Here is a 20,369-nt window from a genome sequence, read left to right as displayed (position 1 = left end):
CATCGGTCACCTCCTCCGTCGCATGGCAGCAGCGTTCGCACATAGAAAGTCGTCGAAGTCAATGTAGTCGGGGGCGGCTCCATCGCCTTCAATGCTCTATCGCCCAGGACTACGAGAAACGCTCACTTTTAGTTCGGCCTCTAAACAAACTATGCAGCGCGAACGGAGCCCACGGATGAAATGGCGGCGGCTCTAGTTTCCTCTAGTGACTGTTCTGTACACCACACTCGCTACACTTGCTAGATTCGGCCCCTTTCACTCTTTGCGCTTTATCGGCGGCCCGTTTCAGCGCATGTGCTTCCCAAAATCTCCTTTGGGACCCGAAAGTTTGCGACGGATTGTCCATGAAACATTGTTATACATCGAAATTCCGGCCAATGGGACCTCGTTACATAGAGGTCAAAAATACATGGCGTGCATAGACTTACGGTTAGAAAAAGTTATGTAATTCGTTACATCGGGGGTTTTGTTACATAGAAGCTTGTTACATTTAGGTCTGACTGTATTCAGACCCAAAACTGAGAATGCACGGTGTGGTGGCAACATAGGCGGCGCGGAGGCGGTTTTAACCGTTGCCGCTGCGGCAGCATTTCTGTTTACTACACGCATCACTTGAGAGCGACAATTTACGTGAAATTAATTACTTTTCACTTAGCAAATTCGTAATACCTGTCATTTTTGCTTTGTGCGGAAAGAAACACATTGAACACATAGAGATTGGCCAAGACTTAATTTTTTTTGTTAAACGGGCGTTTCTCTAGTAGTGGTGTTTGTTATGAAGGTGTTTGACTGTACAACAGACAAAATTCGGATGCTGCATTGACAGCGATGCTCACTCTTGCTCATGCTTTTTTCCCAAACCTCTACGGTCAACCGCCAGGATTGTGACATCCGACAGCTGACACGCCTTCTCCTTTATGCAATTTGCCACTTCAGAACCACTTTCAACGAATGGTCAAGATAGGATGGTAAATGCACACGTCAAAGACACATTCTAGGCAGTGCACTCTGGAGGAGAGGCTCGAAGGGGGGGTCCCTCACAGGCACGGAGGTGCTCCTGTTTGGCACGGGCGGCGAGACCCACGGCGGGTCACTGTGGCGGTTGCGGCTGCGCGACCTGCTCGACGGCCACATGTCTCGGGCAAGGGCCGTGTACACGGACCCGGACAAGGGCGTGATGACGCCCCCCGCCCTCGTGGACGTGACGGGAGACGGCGTGGCAGACGTGGTCTCAGCCATGTTCAACTCGACGGTGGTGGCCCTGGATGGCGTCACCTTCCGCCGCCTCTGGAGTCACAGCTTCCCGCAGTCCGAGTCGTACAGCACACCTGCCGTGGGCTACTTCGACGGCGACGACACGCCGGACGTTATGGTGACCTACCAGACGGGCCCGGGCTTCCCGGTCTACTTCTATTCGCAGACCACTGTGCTGGATGGCCGCACAGGCAGGCCACTGCTCGCGAGGCCCCTGCGGGCCGCTGTGGGCACCCAGGCGTCCCCACTGGCCGTCAGCCTGGAGGGCCGGGGCCGCGACCTCTTCCTCTACTGGCTCTCCGACTGCCACGGGACCCACCGGCCGCTGCCCTTCCGCTTTGCCCAGGGCACCAGCGTGTTCCAGCAGAGCCGGGCGGACTTCTGCCGGCTGCGCTTTAAGGACGCCCTCTTTACGCGCCTCTACGCCCTTAGCAGTGTCACCCACCCGCCGGGCATCTTGGTTTATGACTCTGGTGAGCACTGTGCCACCTTCCACAATGGCATGTTCCACATTCTGTAACAGTGCAGGTTGTCTTCTCAGTTAAAAATTCCCATTAGGTTCCAATTGAAATTTTCCCATTGGTACCAATTAGGTTCTTGGACAACCAATTGGTCACTTTCATTGGGAACCAACGGAAATTATTTGGAACCCATTCAGGTTCCAACTAGAAAAATAGTTTCAATTGGTGAGACCCATTAACCAGTGTGCTTACAGTTGGAACCCACAAAAACCGAGTGGTTCCAATTAAACCAGTTGGAATTCCAATTGGATTTGATGGGAATTTTTAGTTGGGTTCCTTATGAGTATGTGCCACCTAACGTACTCTATTCGTCCCAAAACTGATGGGCAGTTTTAGGACATGTTTGCTGGGCCAATCAACAGCCTCCCACCATCACCCAACTGCGCTTTGTGCGTGTTGGTACAGCCGAGAGTGCAATAACGTGTCAAAGAGACAATGTATGACTAGTTCATCTAACACATGCCACTGCCCTGTCAGTTTGGGTGTGAATAGAGCCACCCACCTCTTATATTTGCATGTGGTGCCTTTCATAGCTGCTTGCACTGACTTCCATAGCAGCACATCCCACATTTTAGAGTGGCACACCCCACCTTCCATAGCAGCACACTCAACATTTCTTATTATCAAACCCCTCTCAAAGCTGTACACCCCACATTTTATGGTGGCACACCCAACCTTCCTTAGCAGAATATCCCACCTTTTTAGTGGTACTCTGCAGTTTCGAAGCCTACATTCTATAGTGACACACCTCACCTTCCATAGTGGCATAGCCTAGCCTCTATAGCATCACTCCCCAACTTTTGTGGTGGCACACCTTATCCTCCACAGCTGCCTATACCACACCTTCCATAGTGGCACAGCCCACCTTCCATAGCGGCATACCCCAACTTTTATAGTGGCACTCTTTACCTTCCATAGAGGCACACCGCACCTCCCATAGAGGCACACCTTACCTTCCGTAGTGGCACAACCCACTTTCCATAGCGGCACCCCCCCCCCCCCCCCCCCCCCCCCCCCCCCGATTCCATAGCGGCATGCCCCAACTTTCAGAGCAGCACACTCGACATTCCATAGCATCACATTCCACTTTCCATAGTATCACACTCCACCTTCCATAGTGTCGAACCTCCATTTCATTCCAGCAGTCCCCACTTTCCAGAGAAGCATACTTCACTTTCCAGAGAAGCATACTTCACTTTCCATAGCATCGCACACTACTTTCCATAGCATCACACCCTACTTTTCGTGGCATAGCACCTCACTTTCCATAGTAGTACACCCCATCTTCCATAGCATCATACTCCACTTTCCATAGTGTCTCATCCCCCTTTTCACTGTAGCACATCCCACTTTCCATAGCAGCACACTTCACGTTGCATAGCATTATACTCCATTTGCCATTGCCATAGCATCATACTCTACTTGCCATAGCATCGCACTCCACCTTTCCTTGCTTCACACCCTACTTTCAATAGCAGTACATCCACCTTTCACAGTGGCACATCCCACCTTCCTTAGCATCAAACCCTCCCTTTCATAGGAGCACATCCCACCTTTCATAGTGGTGCACCGACCCTTCCATGGCGGTATACCCCACCTTTTAATTGGCACACCCCACCTTTCATAGTGGTGCACCAACCCTTCCATGGCGGTATACTCCACCTTTTTATTGGCACACCCCACCTTCCATAGTGGCACACTCCCATGTTTCTATTGGCACACCTGCACCTTCTAAGCTGCATGCCCTAACTTCCATTGTGACACACTTCAACTTTCTACTGGCATACGCCACTGTATTGAAAAGGTTTGAAATGCCAAAGAAGGATGTTAAAAAAGCCAGAGATGAGACCTAGGAATTTGGCAATATATCATATAAGGAAAGAACTAAATCTCAAAATAAAATATATGCAAGAAATCGGCGTATTTAAGATGTCCGGATCAGATTGAAAAATTGGACAACAAGTCTCACTGCGACGGCCGTGAGGTTTCGTTGTGGGGTGGGTGCTGGACTATGGTGGAGCGTCGAGTTGCGGGTGTTCTTGCTTGCTTTTCGGTATTGCACAGATCGAAGGTTTGGCACGCTGTTGACGTCTCTCCAATGAATCAGTTTAGCCCGAGTGTAGTCAAGCCAGCGTTGGTTGTTGCCTACGACTTGGAAGCCCAGTCCTAGTTTGGGATGTGTCTGAAGCGCCCAGTCCTGGCTGCTGGCTGTTCTGCACTCACTCGCTCATGCACTTGTTCACGTCACCTTTTCCTTCCCTCTTGTAAAATTTGCAGGGCCTCTTATGTTATCACTAAGATGACTTCAAGGTAAAAGCCCAAGCGCCGATGCATCGAAGACAGACACGATGTACTTTGTTTCAGATTTTTCTTTTTTTACATTATTCGCTTTATAGTCCTTCTTAATTACCATTGATTACTCTTACTTCTCTTTAATTTCTCTTAATTCACTTTAATTCCTCTTCATTCACTTTGATTCCTTTTATTCTGTTTTGTCATCCTTCTTAATTTCGTTTCCTCTAATTCGCCTGAGTGGTCACGTAAACGTTTTGGTACCTTTTGTGTCGCCGACGTGTTTTCGGTCGACTGAACAATGAGACATATAAGGCTTTCGCCTTAATGATATCCACATCATCACATCCACCTTCGATACCAGCACGCCCCACCTTTCATAGCGACATGCCCTGCCTTCTCTGTACAACATTCCACCTTTCTATTGGCAGCCCCCACCTTCCATAGTAGCACAGCCTCCTCTCTGTTGGCATGGGACACCTGTCTCTCAGGTCATCAGGGTGCAGTCACGTGACAAGGATCACATGACCACCTTCGTGCTCCCTCGTCCCCCGTCACCTCGTCCATCGCAATGACAGCAGGTCCCTCCCTGGCCCAATTTTCCTGTTTTTATTTTCATTCCCGCAGACGACAAGAGGGACCTGGAGTACGCAGGGCTGCCCAACTTCACCGCAATCGGCGCCCGCTTTCTGGAGGAGCATCCAGGGTACGCCTTGGGGCCTTCTCGTAAGCATGAGCCAGAAGCTTTTCCTCGCAGGTTCCGTTCAGGTGACATCCCATTGCGGAGGCGGCGTCATGTGGGTCCCCACGACGGAGGAGGGGTGCAGCGCACCATCTCGACCGGTGAGTGGGGTGCCGGGCATGGAGGCGAGATCCCCACACCCGTGTTTCGCAGGCACCCTGCTGCCTTCGTTGGGGCCACACTCGGCGCACAGCGTGGACCTTGCCTTCGCCACCTTCTGGTTCCACCCGAGCAGCGCCAGGGCGCTTTCGCCGGCCGAGAGGCGCTGCCTCGATGCGCTGCGTGAGCAAGAGGACCAGCGCTTTCTGCCACAAAGTATGTAGCCTGTCCAGATGCGAGGGGCTAATCGCAATCTTACACAGAGCTCTTACAATCGCCATTCTTTGTGTAAGAGGAGCAAAAAGAAAGAGCAAAATGGTCGACAGACGCTCGGAACAGGAAGGTTAAAGGGCGGGCCATCGAGTGGATTCTGAGATTGTCTATTTATTGTCATAACTCAATCTACGGGCTCTAAGCATCCTAAAAAACCCGACATTACATTTTAGAGTGGATGATTTTCCTATTATAAATCCAATCAAAGATTGTGCCACACCCCTCTTTCTGTGCCGTGGCGCAGAACACCAGGTGCGCCACCGGACAGGAAGGCAGCAGGGGAGGGCACGCAACAGCTGATCATGAATGACGGCTTCCCAGCTGACTGAATTTTCGAATATATGCGAATTAGAAAACTCAGTCTGCCGGGAAGCTGTCTCTCGTGTTGGCTGTCGCGCCCTCCCCTGCTGCCTTCTGATGGGACGCATTAGTATGGCCCCTCTAACAGTGGTGGAACTGCTGCGCCAATTGAGCAAAACTGCGGCAGAACGAACAACCTGCTACGTGCTGCTCCAAAGGCTGTTATTTGTGCACTATTTGAGCCATGTCTGCTCCAAAAGAGAGCTGTTCTCGAAAAGGAAACTGCAAGTGTCTGGCCATTGCATTGTTGCCGATACATATTAATGCTTTTCAAAGTGTTGATCGTGGCGGATTAACCCCTTTAAGCGGGCTTCTCTTGAAGCACGGTGCACTGCAGAGAAGCAATACCCGCGAAGCTGACACTGTGATCTCACGACTCGCTTCCCCGCAGTGGAGCCGCGCGCTTAGGCGAAAAACGCACCTTTAAAAAGGTCTAGTGTATGCGCACACCTAAAATCTCCAAAATTTAACTGTGGCTATTGTGCAAGGGTATATGTTAGGCCTCTTAGGCAGCAATGTTCTGACAACCTGTGTTCAATATTTGTGCTTGTTTTTTTTTTCTTTTTCATTCAGAATCGAAGAAAATGTTTGCATATAGCAAGAACCTTTATAAATCCCCTCAACTAAGTATGGCTAAACTACTTTGCAGGTTCAATTTTAGATAATATTTGTTGTTTACTTGCAGTCCCAATGTAGGTATCTGACTTTCTGAGACCACAGTCTATGAATATAGCTAGATTAAATTTAACGGAGCTCATCAGGAGTCAATAAAAGCTTGGGAGCAACCTTCGAGAGTTCAGCTGAATTTTCGTCTAGAGGAATTATACAATAAAATTTTGTCTTTCAGAAAATAATTAAATTATATTGTCATTTGCTTTTAGGAGTATCGTCCGCACAATACCCAAATTTTTATTCTTCCACCGCACAAGCTATTTAATTTTAAACAGAGCCCAACTGCTCACGCATAACAGACAGCGTTTTCGTTTTCAACAGCGTACACTCTGACGTAACATCAGGCAAAGAGAGCCACCTTAGCTTTTGACTGCAGTCTCAGCAAAAACAACTTCGTTCTAAGAAAAACAACATCTACGGTATTGAGGGAAGCCCAATTCTTTGAGGATGATCTTTGTATGCATTATCAATCGTGTTGATCAAATCCAGGAGTAAAGGCTGGTTCACACACTTTGCGGGAGTCCGACCAAGCATGTCTGCAGCCTTAATCCTTTTTTAACGCGAAGGCATTAACTGTCCCATGGAACGAGGCGACGTCATAAGTTTGAAGCGCGAAAACGGCACCTAGTTTCCCTGATCCCAAAGGTCCCATTGGCTGGCACACGGCGACGAGGCTTCCATTAGCCGCTGCGCGCGTCAGTTTCAGTGACCGCCGCCAGATGGCGCTGCGTGTCCGTGCAGCCTAAAGCCCCTCTATCCTGGAAAAAGTGGCGCCATTCATTGTTGTTGACATGCTCGAGACACGCGGCGCGCGCCCCTTCCAGGAAGAACATGGCGTCTAATATCTAGCTCAGGGCTGTGCTGTGCCGTCATAATCTTCGCAAGGCTGCTTGTTGCACATGCCTCGTGCATCCACGCACCTTGCACTACTTTTGAAGCATGAAAGGGCTTTAGTGCAGCCTAGAGTTCCTATATAGGCTCCCTACAGAAGCCAGAGTTGCGCATTCATCCCTGTATCACCGTCTTTCCTGCACGGCACGTTGACCCTGTCCTCACGTGACTGAATTTGGCGAATAGTGGCACCGCGCATTTAAGGCACGTGGCATGCTTCAAGGCAGGGGAACGTACGCCGGGGCGCGGGTAACATCTACTTTTCAGCACAGCATTTGATCCGGGTCCTCAAGTGATCGGATCTCAACAAATAGCGGCGTGGTGGCACATGGAAAACAGACGCGCAATAGGGAGCCTACGGAGGAACTCTAGTGCCGCCTGCATCGATAAAACTAACCGCCACAACCCCATGCCACTACGGGTCTCGTGCTGGTTAAAACGGACATGTTGGTGCGCGCTCGGGGGCTTCTGCTCATCTTGTTGCCGACCCGCATACCGTCGCCTCCGTCATCCACATCGTCGGCGGTGCTTCTGCCCGTCTCGCTGCCTACGAACATGGCGCCGCCTCTAGCATCCACAACGTCGGAGGGGCTTCTATGCTTTCGCATTCACAACTCATAAGAAGTGCTTAAGTGTACCTCCAGCTTTTTTTTTTTTTTGGTTGCTATGGCAACAGAGTTTTATGTAGCTTGCAACCGCCACCGCTGCTGCGCGGCCTATCTAAAGCTTTTGCAAGAGGCTTCAAGACTGGTTGCAGTTGCACTCAGTCAGGCCCAACGCAAGTGTGTGAATCGCCCTTAAGTCAATGCCCGCAACTCTGACATTACCATCACGACAGGACCTGCCATGCATACTTGCGAAATTTGGTGTGAAGTTTCGTATCAATGTTCATAATTGATTTAATCAACATTGAGGCATCTCTCAGTGAAATAAATATCACATATGACTATATTTAGACCCTCTCTCCGTGATCGGCGCAAAAACTTGGTAACTTCCAGATATCACTGGACAATTGCAGAACCACTATTCACTTTGAATTTGCTTCAAACCCAAAATGTATTATTTGCACGTGCCTAACGAAGATTTCTTGATTTTTGCACGAACAGTGCTCACATCGATTGCAGTGAATAATTATTCATTGTGATTGGTTAAAGTAGCTATATCCTCCACTTAGCTGCTCTATGAACAATAGCAGATGAAATATGAGCAAAAGCAGCATGATACAAACCCTACGAAGTAGCCAAAATCATTTTTATGTCAAACACAGGTGGAAGACGCCATCGGTACTTGTAATTAGGGATGGGCGAATATTTGGTTATTACGAATAGCCGATCAAATTCTGTTCTATTCGGCATTCACCGCAAATCAAATTTAAGTATTCGACAATATCGAATTATTTTATTTTTCCCAATACTTCGGCTTGGATTTTCGGCCAGGTGGCGCAAGCTTCCGTCCATTTAGACCATTTCGTGTTCCCGAACTCTGTACACTTGAAATTAACAATTGCAGTACTTTTAATACCAAATAAGGGCCAGTATAAAAATATAGTTTAAACATATCTTGTGGTATTTGTTGCTTGTACTATTAGAACTATTAGATTCAAAATTATTTGGCCAAAATCACTATTCGCTTCAGACCCAAAATCCTCTATTTGCCCATCCCTACTCGTAATAGCAGAGTGTTTGAGACATCTGAAAGCTAACAGTCATATAATTGTTCAATAAATAAATAAATATCTGTGGCGACCAGGTCCCGTGTAGGTGCGACACTTTAAATAATCTCCCAACACTCCATGTACTCTTTCTACGGGCTAGCTTTCGAAGATACTACATGCAATTTTCTGACTTGAAAGCTCAAAATATTCTCCTCCAAAGGTGGGAATCTCTGCTCCAAAACCTGTTTTTTCTTGATACAAGAGCTGCTCCAAATCACCATTTGTCGGTTCCACCACTGCTCTAGTAGCAGAGACATGAACAAGCTAATGGACTTCCCACTTTGACCAAAGTTTTTTTTTTTGGTTCCGGTAGAACTGATAAACTATGAAAAACGCTTGATTTTCGTTGGTTCAGATTTATTTGGCAGATTGCAACTTTTAAGGTTGGACAGCTAAAAGGAAAAACCAGTTACTTTGTGCTACAGTAGTCTCCGCAAAAAGCCGAGCCGGCAGCTTCCGGCCTGGGAGGATCGGCGAGGGGGAGGAGCTCACGGCCCGCGCCCTTCCCTCAGGCCCCCTGTTCGGGCTGGACCACGACGCGTACGAGGCCCTGGCGGCCTCCCAGTGCCTGGGGGACGGGGCCTCTGAGGAGGACTCCTACGACCCCTTTGATCGGCCCATGGGCCAGATGACCGTGTACCGGGTGCGCCTCAGCTGCCCCCACATGCTGCCCTTCGAGCGCCAGCGCTGGCCGGCCTACATGGGCGCCCTGGCAGACGGATACGCCCGCCCCTAAACGCACCCCCCGACCGGTCCGCAGCAGTACGCCTTGCCGACAATCAACGCACAGGTGAGCGTCCAGTGCAGATGCAGCCTTCTACAGCGATAGCTGTCATGGGCTCTTCCCACTGGTGGAAATGATGTCTATTGATGATGACATTGTTGGCGATGTAGGGCATCCGTCGTCGACGTTGCGAATTTCTCGAATAAGATTGCCCGCCACCTACAGGAATAGAACCTGGGTCCACCGCATACGGAGCGGAGACATTACCGCTTAGCTACGCCGTGGCGCTAATAACCTGCTTTGTGCTTTGGGGTTTTTGTGGTACCTAATGCACAGTGCACGCGCTCTCTGAAAAAAATAAAATAAAAAAATAAAATAACAAAATGCCATTGTAGCACTGTCAGTGCCAAGAGCTCGTGCCGGAAGACACGTGTTCACACGGTCCGGAACACAATAGAAACGGAAGCGTTCAGAATTTCTAGTACCCGGTGCCCTCTGCATGCACTCTCTGGAGAAGTATGGAGAAAGAGCCGATAACAGAACGCCGTTATAGCACTGTAATTGCTAAGAGCTCATGCTGGGAGACGTGCTTTTACAGGCTCCGGAACAAAGAAGGAATAAAAGCGTTCAAAATTTCCAGTATCCGACGCCTACTGCATGCGCTCTCTATAAAAATACAGAGAAATAGACGATAACAAAATGCCATCGTTGCACTGTCAATGCCAAAAGCTCGTGCCGAGAGATGCGTCCACACGCCTTGGAAGAAAAACGGAACAAAATGGTCAGATTTCTATTTGGTTCTGAATGCTTTTGTTCACGCGAGCGACGCCAAACAACTTTGCCATGATGTGTCGCAGCTATCGCCGTGATTGTACCGTGGATTAACGCAGGGCCGCTTAATTTCTCAATGAAGGGGGCAGCGCAACAGTATTGGTTTGGAACGTTTGTGCAGTTTACACAAACTTCTGGTCACTAGTGCAACAAAAGTGTACTCGCACGCGACGCCACTGACCTGGGAGCTTCTTTGGTGCAGTGCAGTTTCGACTAGGGATGCCGTGAACTTCTTTCGAATCGAAGTTTCGATGATTGAATCAAGCGGTTCGAAAGGTTCGAAAGATTTCGATTTTTCGAATTGTCTATATCGTAAAATTCGACAGAAGTCGAATTTTCGAACTTGTTAAGCTAAAAGGTTCGACGCTTTTCGAACCGTCAAACTTATTACGCTAAAAATTCGATCTTTTTTGAACTTTCTAACTTATTGCGCTGCAAAGTTTGATGCTTGTCGAACTTCTGAACTTGACTGAACAAGAAATTCTATGAATTTCAAACTTTCAAACTTATTTATCAAGAGAATTTGAAAAGTTTCGAACTTTCGAATCCTGAAAAGTCGGAAGTTCGACGAACTTCGAACTTTTAGAATAAAAGTTTGACGTTCGTCGAACTTCGAATGACCGGCGGACGGTTTCATTTGAATTCAAGTAGTGAGGTACATTCGTGATTTTTTTTTTTCTCGAACTTTTTACACGCGGTGCTGCGTTCCTTACGAAAGACAATGCCGTTTATTTCAATGTTCTGGCATGCTTAGTTTTAAAGAAATAAATTCTTGAAGGGGCGAGGAAGGACGACGGGTTTTTGACGATTATTGTTTGTGCCATATTTGAAGCGCACTGTAGCCGAAGCTATTTATGGTAGAGATGTTACACTTTTTAAGAATGATCTATGTATAGCCTAGGTAAGTGCCGTCTTAAGATGTGATTATTGTTATTCAACGTGAGTTTCGAAGAAATGTCCAAACATGTATCTACATGCAATTATGCCCTAAACTTGATATTTATTTTCGTCTAAGTTGTTTGAGGTATCGCATTTAAATTAACACCACAGACAGTGCCTATCATTGCCATCTGCAGAATACAAAATAATGTATTTATCGTTTTTTTCACGTTAAAGAATAAATTAACTCACGGGAGATTTCTAATAGTGTTCAAAACCATTTTTTTTTTTTCGCTTCACGTTCCTGGGACGTGTTTCTTTTAGCCTGTACACATTTTGGTAAAAGAAACTTGTTTCGAAGTTCTGAACCTCTGAATATGCAAGAATACAACACTTCCGGCAAATTCTCGATAGTTTTTTTTTTTTCTCCAGCTTTTTATCCCCGCATTTATTCATTTTTTATTTATTTATTTATTATTTTTTTTTTTACTATTGGCACAGGTATTTAGGTCGGAAAGACATAGCTTTGAACTTCCGAACCACTAAGCGTGTGACGAGTAGTGCCTTCTGACAACGAGTTTCTAACAATGACCATCTACGCAATCTTTTATGCAGTGAAGAGCGACATTCACTGGACGCCCAATTTGAGGTAACTGCTCACAGCGCATGCCCGGGAAGAGTTTCCGTCAGCTCTTGGGCAACCGCTCGAGAAGAGGGGAAGGAAAAATCCTCTTATCACCGGGACTCTCCTTTGTAGGTCCTAGGCTTCCCCAAACATTGCTATTCTCCCCTAGAAGATTATAGAAGATTAACTTGCCACTCAAAACTCTTACAAAAGTATCGCTCCCCTCTCTCTCTTCTCCTGTGGTAAGAAAGCAGCAGAGAGCTCAGCTATGACCGCCAGTGAATACTCCCTATACATATGCATAAATAATTTCAGGTTAAAATAAGCTCAACCACACCCTCTTTCCCTGTATTGTTTTCTTTAACAGTCCGAAATATCTGGAAGGGGGGGAAGGGGCTGAAGCCAAGGCCCCCCCCCCTTTCCCGCTACCCTCTTTCCCCCCGTTTTTCCTCTTCCGACGCCGCTTGTATGGTAGAACGCTCCTCGACCTCGAGTTGTGTCGGCTTTTTGCGAGGCGATTCCTCCGTTCCAGAAAATAAACCTCCAGGACAATTACAAACTTAACTTACTATATGCCAGCGTCACTCGGGCGGCGTTTGATCGGATTGCTACCAGCGTGCGAGGGGTGGCGAAGTAGTTTGCCAGGTCGCTTCAAGGTTTTTCTGAGCCTCAACCTCCTGCTCGCCCCTGACTGTTTCGAACTGGATGAGTCTCGTAAAACTGTGTTCGTGTGATCACTACTGCGTGATGCAGGTTAAAGACCCCCCCCGGGCTGGCGGTCACAATTACTGATCTATGGTCACACGTCACTCTGCACTGGCAAATATTCCAGCACATCCGGGACACTCGTCGTCTCATTTAATTGCCTGACCAACTCGCAGAATCTAGATATCACACCCTAACTTTTCTAAACTTGATTTCGTGAAAACCAGTGAGTCATGAAAACGTTATTTGAAACTGAAACTGTGGAGGAACTTGAAAACCAAACTTCGAACTTTGAAAACTTTGACTAGAAAGAAATTCAAAATCTTCAAAGCTTTTTTTTTTTTTTATTTTTTTTTTTAATTTAGTGTTAAAAGAGAATCGAAACCTTCAAACTTTTCTAACTTTATGCAGAAAGAAATTCGAAATCTTTGAATTGTTCGAACTTAATGTCTATAAAAATTCAAAGCGTTCAAAGTTTTCGAATTTTATTTCCAAAAAATTTCGAAATCTTCAAATTTATCGAACCTGAAGTAAAAAAATATTCAAAATATTTGAATCCGAAATTTTAGAAACCGTGAAAGCCTCGAACTTTTCGAATTCGAGACTCCACTGTGATCGAAAGTTGCGAATTTTTCTAATTCGAACCTCGGTCGGTACGAAAATATCGAAATTTTTCGAAATCGAACCTCAGTTCGCTTCGCAAATATCGAAACCTTTCGAAATCGAACCTAGGGTGGTTCGCGACATCCCTAGTTTCGACGGCGAAAGCGGAGCATTTTTTTCAGTCTTCACAGAACCCGACAACGTAGTCGAGGTATGGTGCCTGAAGCGTGTCTTCGACTGACGCGTTGACTACATCCTCGAAAGTGGTCTCTCGATTTCCGCCCTGTGGTGTCTTAAAGGTGCCGCGCCGTTGCCTGCCACAATTCCGGCAGTGGCAGGGCAGCAGAGTTGGACGTCCCTTCCGCTCTGGGTCGATCTGCAGCCAGACCTTGGACGGAAACCGAAGAAATGCGAGATGGGGCACCCTTTACAACTGCAGCCCTTGCATCCGTTTTCCTCTTTTGCCAGTGTTTTTCAACCAGCCGCCAAGATTGCGACAACCAACGGCATGACGAGCTCGCTCCCGTGACACAATTCGTTGCCCCTTCGGGACCGCCTTTGATGTGTAAGTGGCATAGGACCGTGAACGCACCGGTCGAAGACACGTTCCAGGCATCGTAGTCGAGAAAGTTGCAGCGTCCACATATTCGCGGGGATTGCGAGATCGACGGAATCGTGGGGATTACCTTCGATGACAACGGTCAATACAGTTCATAGACTGGATACGAGCGTGTGACAGTCGACATTTTGGTGAATGTAAAAAGAAAAACTACCTAATCTGTGTTTCGTAGGTTATGGATGTTGAGGATTAACTTTGAGCAGTATTTACCGAAAGTACTAAATTCGTTGCAGTGCTCCACGTGTGACAAACTGGACCAGTCATTGAGATCAACAGGACGAGCGAATGAATGGGTGACAAATGAAAATGGCTATTCTGAGAGCGATATCAACGTGCTTTAAAGCCTGGCGCTGGTGTCCTTTCTGGATCTTGCGATTGCCTCTAAATTGTAGTGGCGGGCCTTCTCCGTGCTGTACGGAAAAGTGGGCACGCCTACTGCCAATGTCAGATACTATATCCGTTCCATTCATCGTCAGACCACGTTAGAGTCATTGCGTCTAGGGCTTCAGTTTCTGTTTTAGAGTATTTGCTGGTGCTCAAGCTGGTCTCGCACCGTTTGTATGTGCAGTGTCATTTATTCATATTCGAGAAAGTTCTAAAAATCAGATTGCGAAAATTGTGAATTATAGTTTCCAAGTGCATCGCTTGTCGGCTGGATGTGGATACAGTGGTCATGGATTCTATTGGAATGCAATTCAGCGGGGACTCCATCAATACCCGAGGCATTATTATTGTGCCCAAGGTGGCAGTTATTAGGGACTGTCAGTAGAGTGGAGCTATGAAATCAGATAAATTCTTACAGAGCCATAAAAAGGTTAGGAAGTTTGTACAAAGTTCAGCATGTTGAAAAAATTTAACTTAGCTTTGAAAGCTAAGTTAAATTTTAAAGTGCTCCCACTGCGCACTGTGTGTGCAGTGGGAGCACCTTATGTACTATTTCATTTAAAGCGGTATTGTGGAGGAACCAAAGCTAAAGGCCCATGCTCGCATTGTTCTTTCTGCCAGGCCCTCCTGTTTTCTTAGCCAGGACACATTTCAAAGCAATGTGCTCGTGACTTGGTTTGGTATTGCTCCGTTCCATTATAACTTGGCGAACAGTGAAAGTTGAAAGTGCATTGAGCAAATAAGAGCGTTGGAGCAAGTCACGAAACATTGCACCACCGCACCTTACTCCATAACTCTCATTACTTACAGGGGCCGTTGCTTCCATTGTTTGCCGAGCTACGGTGAAACAGAGTAATCCCCTACTGTAAGGCCGAGCAAAGTGCAGTAAGTTGAGACATCTCATTTGTAGCCCGTCAGAGTTGCTACCAAAGTAAAAGTTTTCAAGCGAGCCAGGCTAGTCTTTGACGTCTGAAGGGCAGAGACCGGAACTGCTCCTTTCTTCTGCAGCGCAGAGATCGTGGATGGAAATGGAAACGCCACAAGTCGGGCACATCGCAGTGCCCAGGGGTGCCCTTTCAGGGTGCCCAGGAGTGACCCTACTTGCCCTGCGGCTCTGCACTCTGGAGCTGCTACAGGCACCCCCGGAAGGATAGAGACTAGCTGGAAAAGAAACTGGAGACAATGTCAGGCTCGCAAGACAGCAGTGCAAGTTCCTGCTTTGGCATACTGCCGAAGGCATGTGCTAACACTTGCATGACAGTGACCTTCTTTGTTTGCAATGCTCAGGCAGGGGGAGGTATCCCGACAGTTTTCTTGCATGCGCTCAAGGGCCAGTTGCAACCATGGAACTGTCCGTTACAATTGTGCAAGTGTCGAACTTGTTCGTGCAGGTTTTGCCTCCGAGCATAAAAGCTCGTAGCTCACTTGTTGTGCAGAAAAGTCATCCATCGAGAGGACCGGAGCCACGTCAAAATTGAGGACAAACGGGGAGACGCAGTGTTTTGCAGTGCCGCTTTTCTTGGCCTTGTGCTTTTCACACTTGTTCTTCGAGGGATACTCCACCACACCCGTGGAACCAGTGGATGACACAGTGGATGTTGGATTTTCCCGTGCCATACACGCGTGCCAGTGGCAACAAAGCATCATGGAAGGTGACCACTACAGCGGCAGTGTGGTGGCCAAGAAGAGACAAAAGCTAGGCAACAGCATAGGAAATTTTTGGGGCTTGACAAACCAGGGCAAGAGTGTGAAACGTGGCAGAGAAGGTCGCAAGAAAAGCCAACCTTAAAAGGCCGGAATTACTCGAGGGTGGTCCCGTTAGTGCGACACAAAATGCTGATGAGCAAGAGCACGAGAGATGACACCTACACTAAAGGTAAAGGGAAGAAGCAAGAAGACAGGAAGGAGAAATAAACGAGTGAAGAAAAAGAGGAGCGAAGATTGCTTTCCTCAACATGCAAGGTGGAAGACAAGCAGGGATATAGGTACAAGCTTTCCAGGTGCCGCTGAACAAGATTGGAATACATTTGCAGTGGCAGAAACGCAATTCGGGGATGAAAAGGAGGCTGCCAAGAGCTGCCTTGGGACGAAGAAAGCGGAGGAAGGTGACGGAGTGCCCAGTATGTTCGGAAGGATGCCGAAAGAGACAGCTAGCCAACGGGACGGTGCAATATGACTAGGATTCCGTGTTTCCACCGTTGATGTTTTGGTGAAATTCAGACGGCGTTTTTCTGAGCCTATTTTATGCTATAAATTCGGCGTTTATCGGAGTTCATATGTTTAAATTTTCAATTTCTGAAATTTGGTGTTCAATTTTGCTCTATTCCCGATTGTTCAAAATCTTAAATAAAACGAAATATGGGCGAGTGAAGGCTCACATATCCGTATATATTTATTGTACCATTGGTTAAAAGAGTGCCCGTTACACAAGGTTTCTTCACCTGGATACAGCAGACGATTCCTAGGCATAGTCGCTGGGAAGATTTTACTTTTAAGTGAGGCTGTTACAACAGGGTAGCACTGTTTTACTGGTGCTGTCATTGCTAAATGTAAAAATGCAGCTTCCAGGTTCTAAGCTTACCTATAAAGCCACTCATTGATTGGCATTTGTGATTACAGATGTCAGCATATGATTAAAGATTGCAATACGTGACTGAGGTACACTAAAAATGACTTTTCAGCAGATCGCACTTTGATGTCTCGAAATAGAAGGCAAACTTTTTTCCCAATTAGTTACCCATGTCAGACACGACACTTGAGGAGTGCGTTTTGTAACGTAGCCAGACTTCATATCGAAATAGCCCAAAACCCCATCTTCTTTGTGGTAAGGCAGGAATGCCCAAAGCATTTCTACACGCAGCGCATTCCTATAAGCAGCACGTCAAGTCTTCCTTTTTCACACGGCACTCCGGCGGTGACATCATGCTCCCTCACTGCGCGGGCGCAGTAAACCCCGCCGGCTCCGTGACGATGCATCTGCGTTGCTGGGCTTTTCTTTGTTTTCTTTCTTAGGCGCGTCCGCTTTGACCTTGAGCGCCCCGCCAGCTTCTGCGACGAAGCATCTGCGTTGCTGTGCTTTTGGTCAGTGGGAATTCAGGTGCCGTTTCGCTGCTACAGACGGTTACAGACCGCTGACTTTGCTCCATGGGACAGTTAATGCTTTGGCATTAAAATATTGTTCCGAAGTGGCAAGCAGACTTGCACACATGGTGGGAGAGTGTGCAGAAGGTGAGAGGGTAGAGAACGAGCACGTGGTTTAGAATAAACGGGGAGTCACAAATGGAAGAGGTACAAACTTCCCATCCACTCGTGCTGGAGTGCTAGCTTTGGCAGGCTTTCTTTCAGATGGTGTTTCAAACAAGCCGACGACGGGTAGCACCAAAAGTAGGCGTGGATGTTTGCCATTAGGTGTCGTCCTTATGTGGCAAGGGTTCATTGCAGAAGATGCCATCCACGAAGCAAATGTTGGAGTGGTCATGCTTACGCGCGAGTGACACAGAATACATTTCCTCTTACTGATGATGATTTTGGGGGTTAATGGCACGAGACATTTTGTGTTACTGCTGCATTTGCCATGATAGCATTGAAGCATACATTACTTTCCTGCTAATTTTAGCAGAAAAGGCTGCTAAACTCGAGAGTGATTCCCTATTCACAAGAGTCTGGAAGAGGCCCAACATGTAGCTTTTCTCTCTAATGCGTTAATTTTTCAAAAAGTAATGTGCAACTGTTGTTTAGTTAGTCTTTTTTCTTGAAGTAACAAGAAAATTAATTACATTATAGCTAGATATACCAGTCCTTCAAGACACTACTGGTCTCAAAAGTAATCTGTAACGATACAAGAGAGCCTGGTATGTGACAACAGGCGGCGCTAGCATGGATGGAGCGGCTAAGAGTCTCTACAGTCGACTCCCATTAATTCAAACTTGCGAATAATTCAAACTAGCATGCAAGTCCCATCCTATGCGTCTCTATGGGAAGAAACTCCCGGTAATTTGAGCCTCGCTTTATTCAAACAAATTTTCGGTCCCCCTCGAGTTTGAATTAACGAGATTTGACTGTAATCTAGCCAACACAGCTGGGAGTCTGGCAACCGGAAAGAGATATCAGAAGTTCACACCCGCTCTGAATGGGCCACCAATAGATTGCAGTGACGCTTCGTTGTACTGACAGTGTTTCTCGTTAATGTATAAGCGTCTTCAGCTCTGTACACTCAGTCAATTAATCATTCTTTTTTCTGCAACATTCTCCAAAATATTATCATTCCTCAATCCTCTTGCCTCAAAACAAACTCTTGATATTGCCACCGCTGTCAAACTTCAACGCCGCGAGTAGCGCCATCAAGTAGAGGCACTGCCAACCCTTTCGCTCAGTGGACCTTTTTCCAGTAAGCTGCTGCGCATGCGCACAATCTCTCCCCAGGCCTTACTTCCTGCTGCCGTGTCCATTTCGGAGGGCACCATCCCGCACGACCAACAATGGCAGCGCTTATCTTTCTGAGTCTTAAAGGGGCACTGACACATCAAAATCATATTTTTTTTTATTATCCGAAACGATTGAAAACGATGCCGGGACATTACCCTCAAAATTTGAGATTTGGGAATTCAGTATTCGTGAAGTAAAAAAACAATTTCCAAATGCCGAATTCGAAGTTCCCGCGCGATCGGCGCCGGTGCCTTGACGTCAAAAATTGAGGAGACCTGAGAGTCGACTTCCTTTGACCACTCCCTGCTGTTGCCATGGCGACCCAAAGCGAGGAGGAAGGGAGTGAGCGGCGGGGTTGCGCCGGACCGGTTTTGAGCGGTGTCGCCTGTTTTCCGTTGGAGGATACAAATCCAGGAGACGGCACCACAACGAACTCCCGATTTTTGGTATTTCAAAAAGAAGGGCCGTAGTGCGTTCGCAATTGCGTTAAAAAACATGTTTTAGGATTGCCGTAATTAAATGTTATAGAGATGTCGCCTACAAAGCTTCTAAATTTCCTGATTTTTGACGTCACCGATCAAAAGAAGCGAGGAGGCGAGAGGCGGGAAAATCAAACGCCAAAAATAAAAAGGCGCGCGCGCGCGCGGGAAAATTTTTTTTCGCGTGGCGGATTTTTTTGCGTGTCTATGACTACAACTTGCATCGTTTTAGACAATAAAAATAAATACGACCTTTGGGGTGTCAGTGCCCCTTTAAGTCTTTTTTGATGAATCTCTTTCTGGATATCAGTAGCATGGGGTATAAAAAGCAGCGAAAACTGATACAACGGCACAATGTCAGTGTGGTTTAACATGCGGAGTCCTGTTGGGCTGCCCTTCATTTGTAGTTTGCGGAGAAACCGCCATGCAGCGCTCGTTACTCGGAGAAAGTCCATTGCATAACTTTTTTACGCTTGCAAAAATGCAAAAACAGTGTTGTCTGAAAAAACAAAAAGCTTATTTCTAAGTTTTGTTGTTAGAGATCAATACCGTAAAGGATGACCGGTACTTGCATACAGTGATCAATTATGGACGTTAAAAAATGTAGGTATACAGGAGATTGTTATTCTAAACTACTTGTAATGGCGAATTTCGGGTGGCTTACTGAGAATGGCCTGGCAAAACGAAAACGCCCCCTCAAGGACAGTAATGCACCTGGCGGCCATTTCTGGCCCTGTTCCTAGCTTTGGCTGAAGTTCAATGTTATACCTTCAAAGATTTCTTCAGAATTAAAGGGGTAGTGCAACGATTTTCAGACTTTGGCCAATTAACGGCGGAAATTAATCTGCGTCACCTATGGAACGGAAAACAGAAAACCGCATTTTCTTGCGAGAGCTAGTTCTTAATTAAAAAAAAAATGAAACAAATCCAAGGTCGAAGTGCCTCTCGACTCTCCATGTCAACTTTCGAGTGACATACTCTGGGGGGTTCACATAGTTTCCCCGTGGTTCCTCTCTTCAGAGACCAGCCACTTCCTCCGCGATTAGACTTTCAAAGAATTAGCCTTGTCGAAGGTCGCGGCGAGTGATGGAAACAAAGGACGGTTCGTCACGGGGCTGACGGCGAGCGTAGCAGCGGAGGGGGACAGGGTTTGACTTCCGCGTACCCCCACACGCTGTCATTTTAGTTTTCGTAGCCGCCACAGGCGGCTGCAAATCAGCAAATAATTCTTTTGCCTTGCCATGACGCAGCAGATTAGCAGTTTCTCGGGGAAAGGT

General features: G+C 47.1%; 1 protein-coding gene across 1 annotated transcript; it reads left to right on the top strand.

The window, feature by feature from the left end:
• The first annotated feature begins 238 nt into the window (after window positions 1–238).
• On the top strand, window positions 239–16,554 carry LOC8033548. Its single transcript, XM_042291007.1, has 7 exons — window positions 239–968; window positions 1,044–1,727; window positions 4,695–4,773; window positions 4,825–4,910; window positions 4,963–5,124; window positions 9,331–9,608; window positions 15,202–16,554. Exons 2-6 carry the CDS (start codon window positions 1,133–1,135, stop codon window positions 9,552–9,554), a joined length of 1,146 nt encoding a protein of 381 aa, XP_042146941.1. The 5' UTR covers window positions 239–968; window positions 1,044–1,132; the 3' UTR covers window positions 9,555–9,608; window positions 15,202–16,554.
• The last annotated feature ends 3,815 nt before the right edge of the window (window positions 16,555–20,369 follow it).

Source organism: Ixodes scapularis, unplaced genomic scaffold, assembly GCF_016920785.2.
Source record: "Ixodes scapularis isolate PalLabHiFi unplaced genomic scaffold, ASM1692078v2 PGA_scaffold0__279_contigs__length_252992795, whole genome shotgun sequence".
Classification (NCBI taxonomy): domain Eukaryota; kingdom Metazoa; phylum Arthropoda; class Arachnida; order Ixodida; family Ixodidae; genus Ixodes; species Ixodes scapularis.
This window is presented reverse-complemented; position numbering and strand designations above follow the sequence as displayed.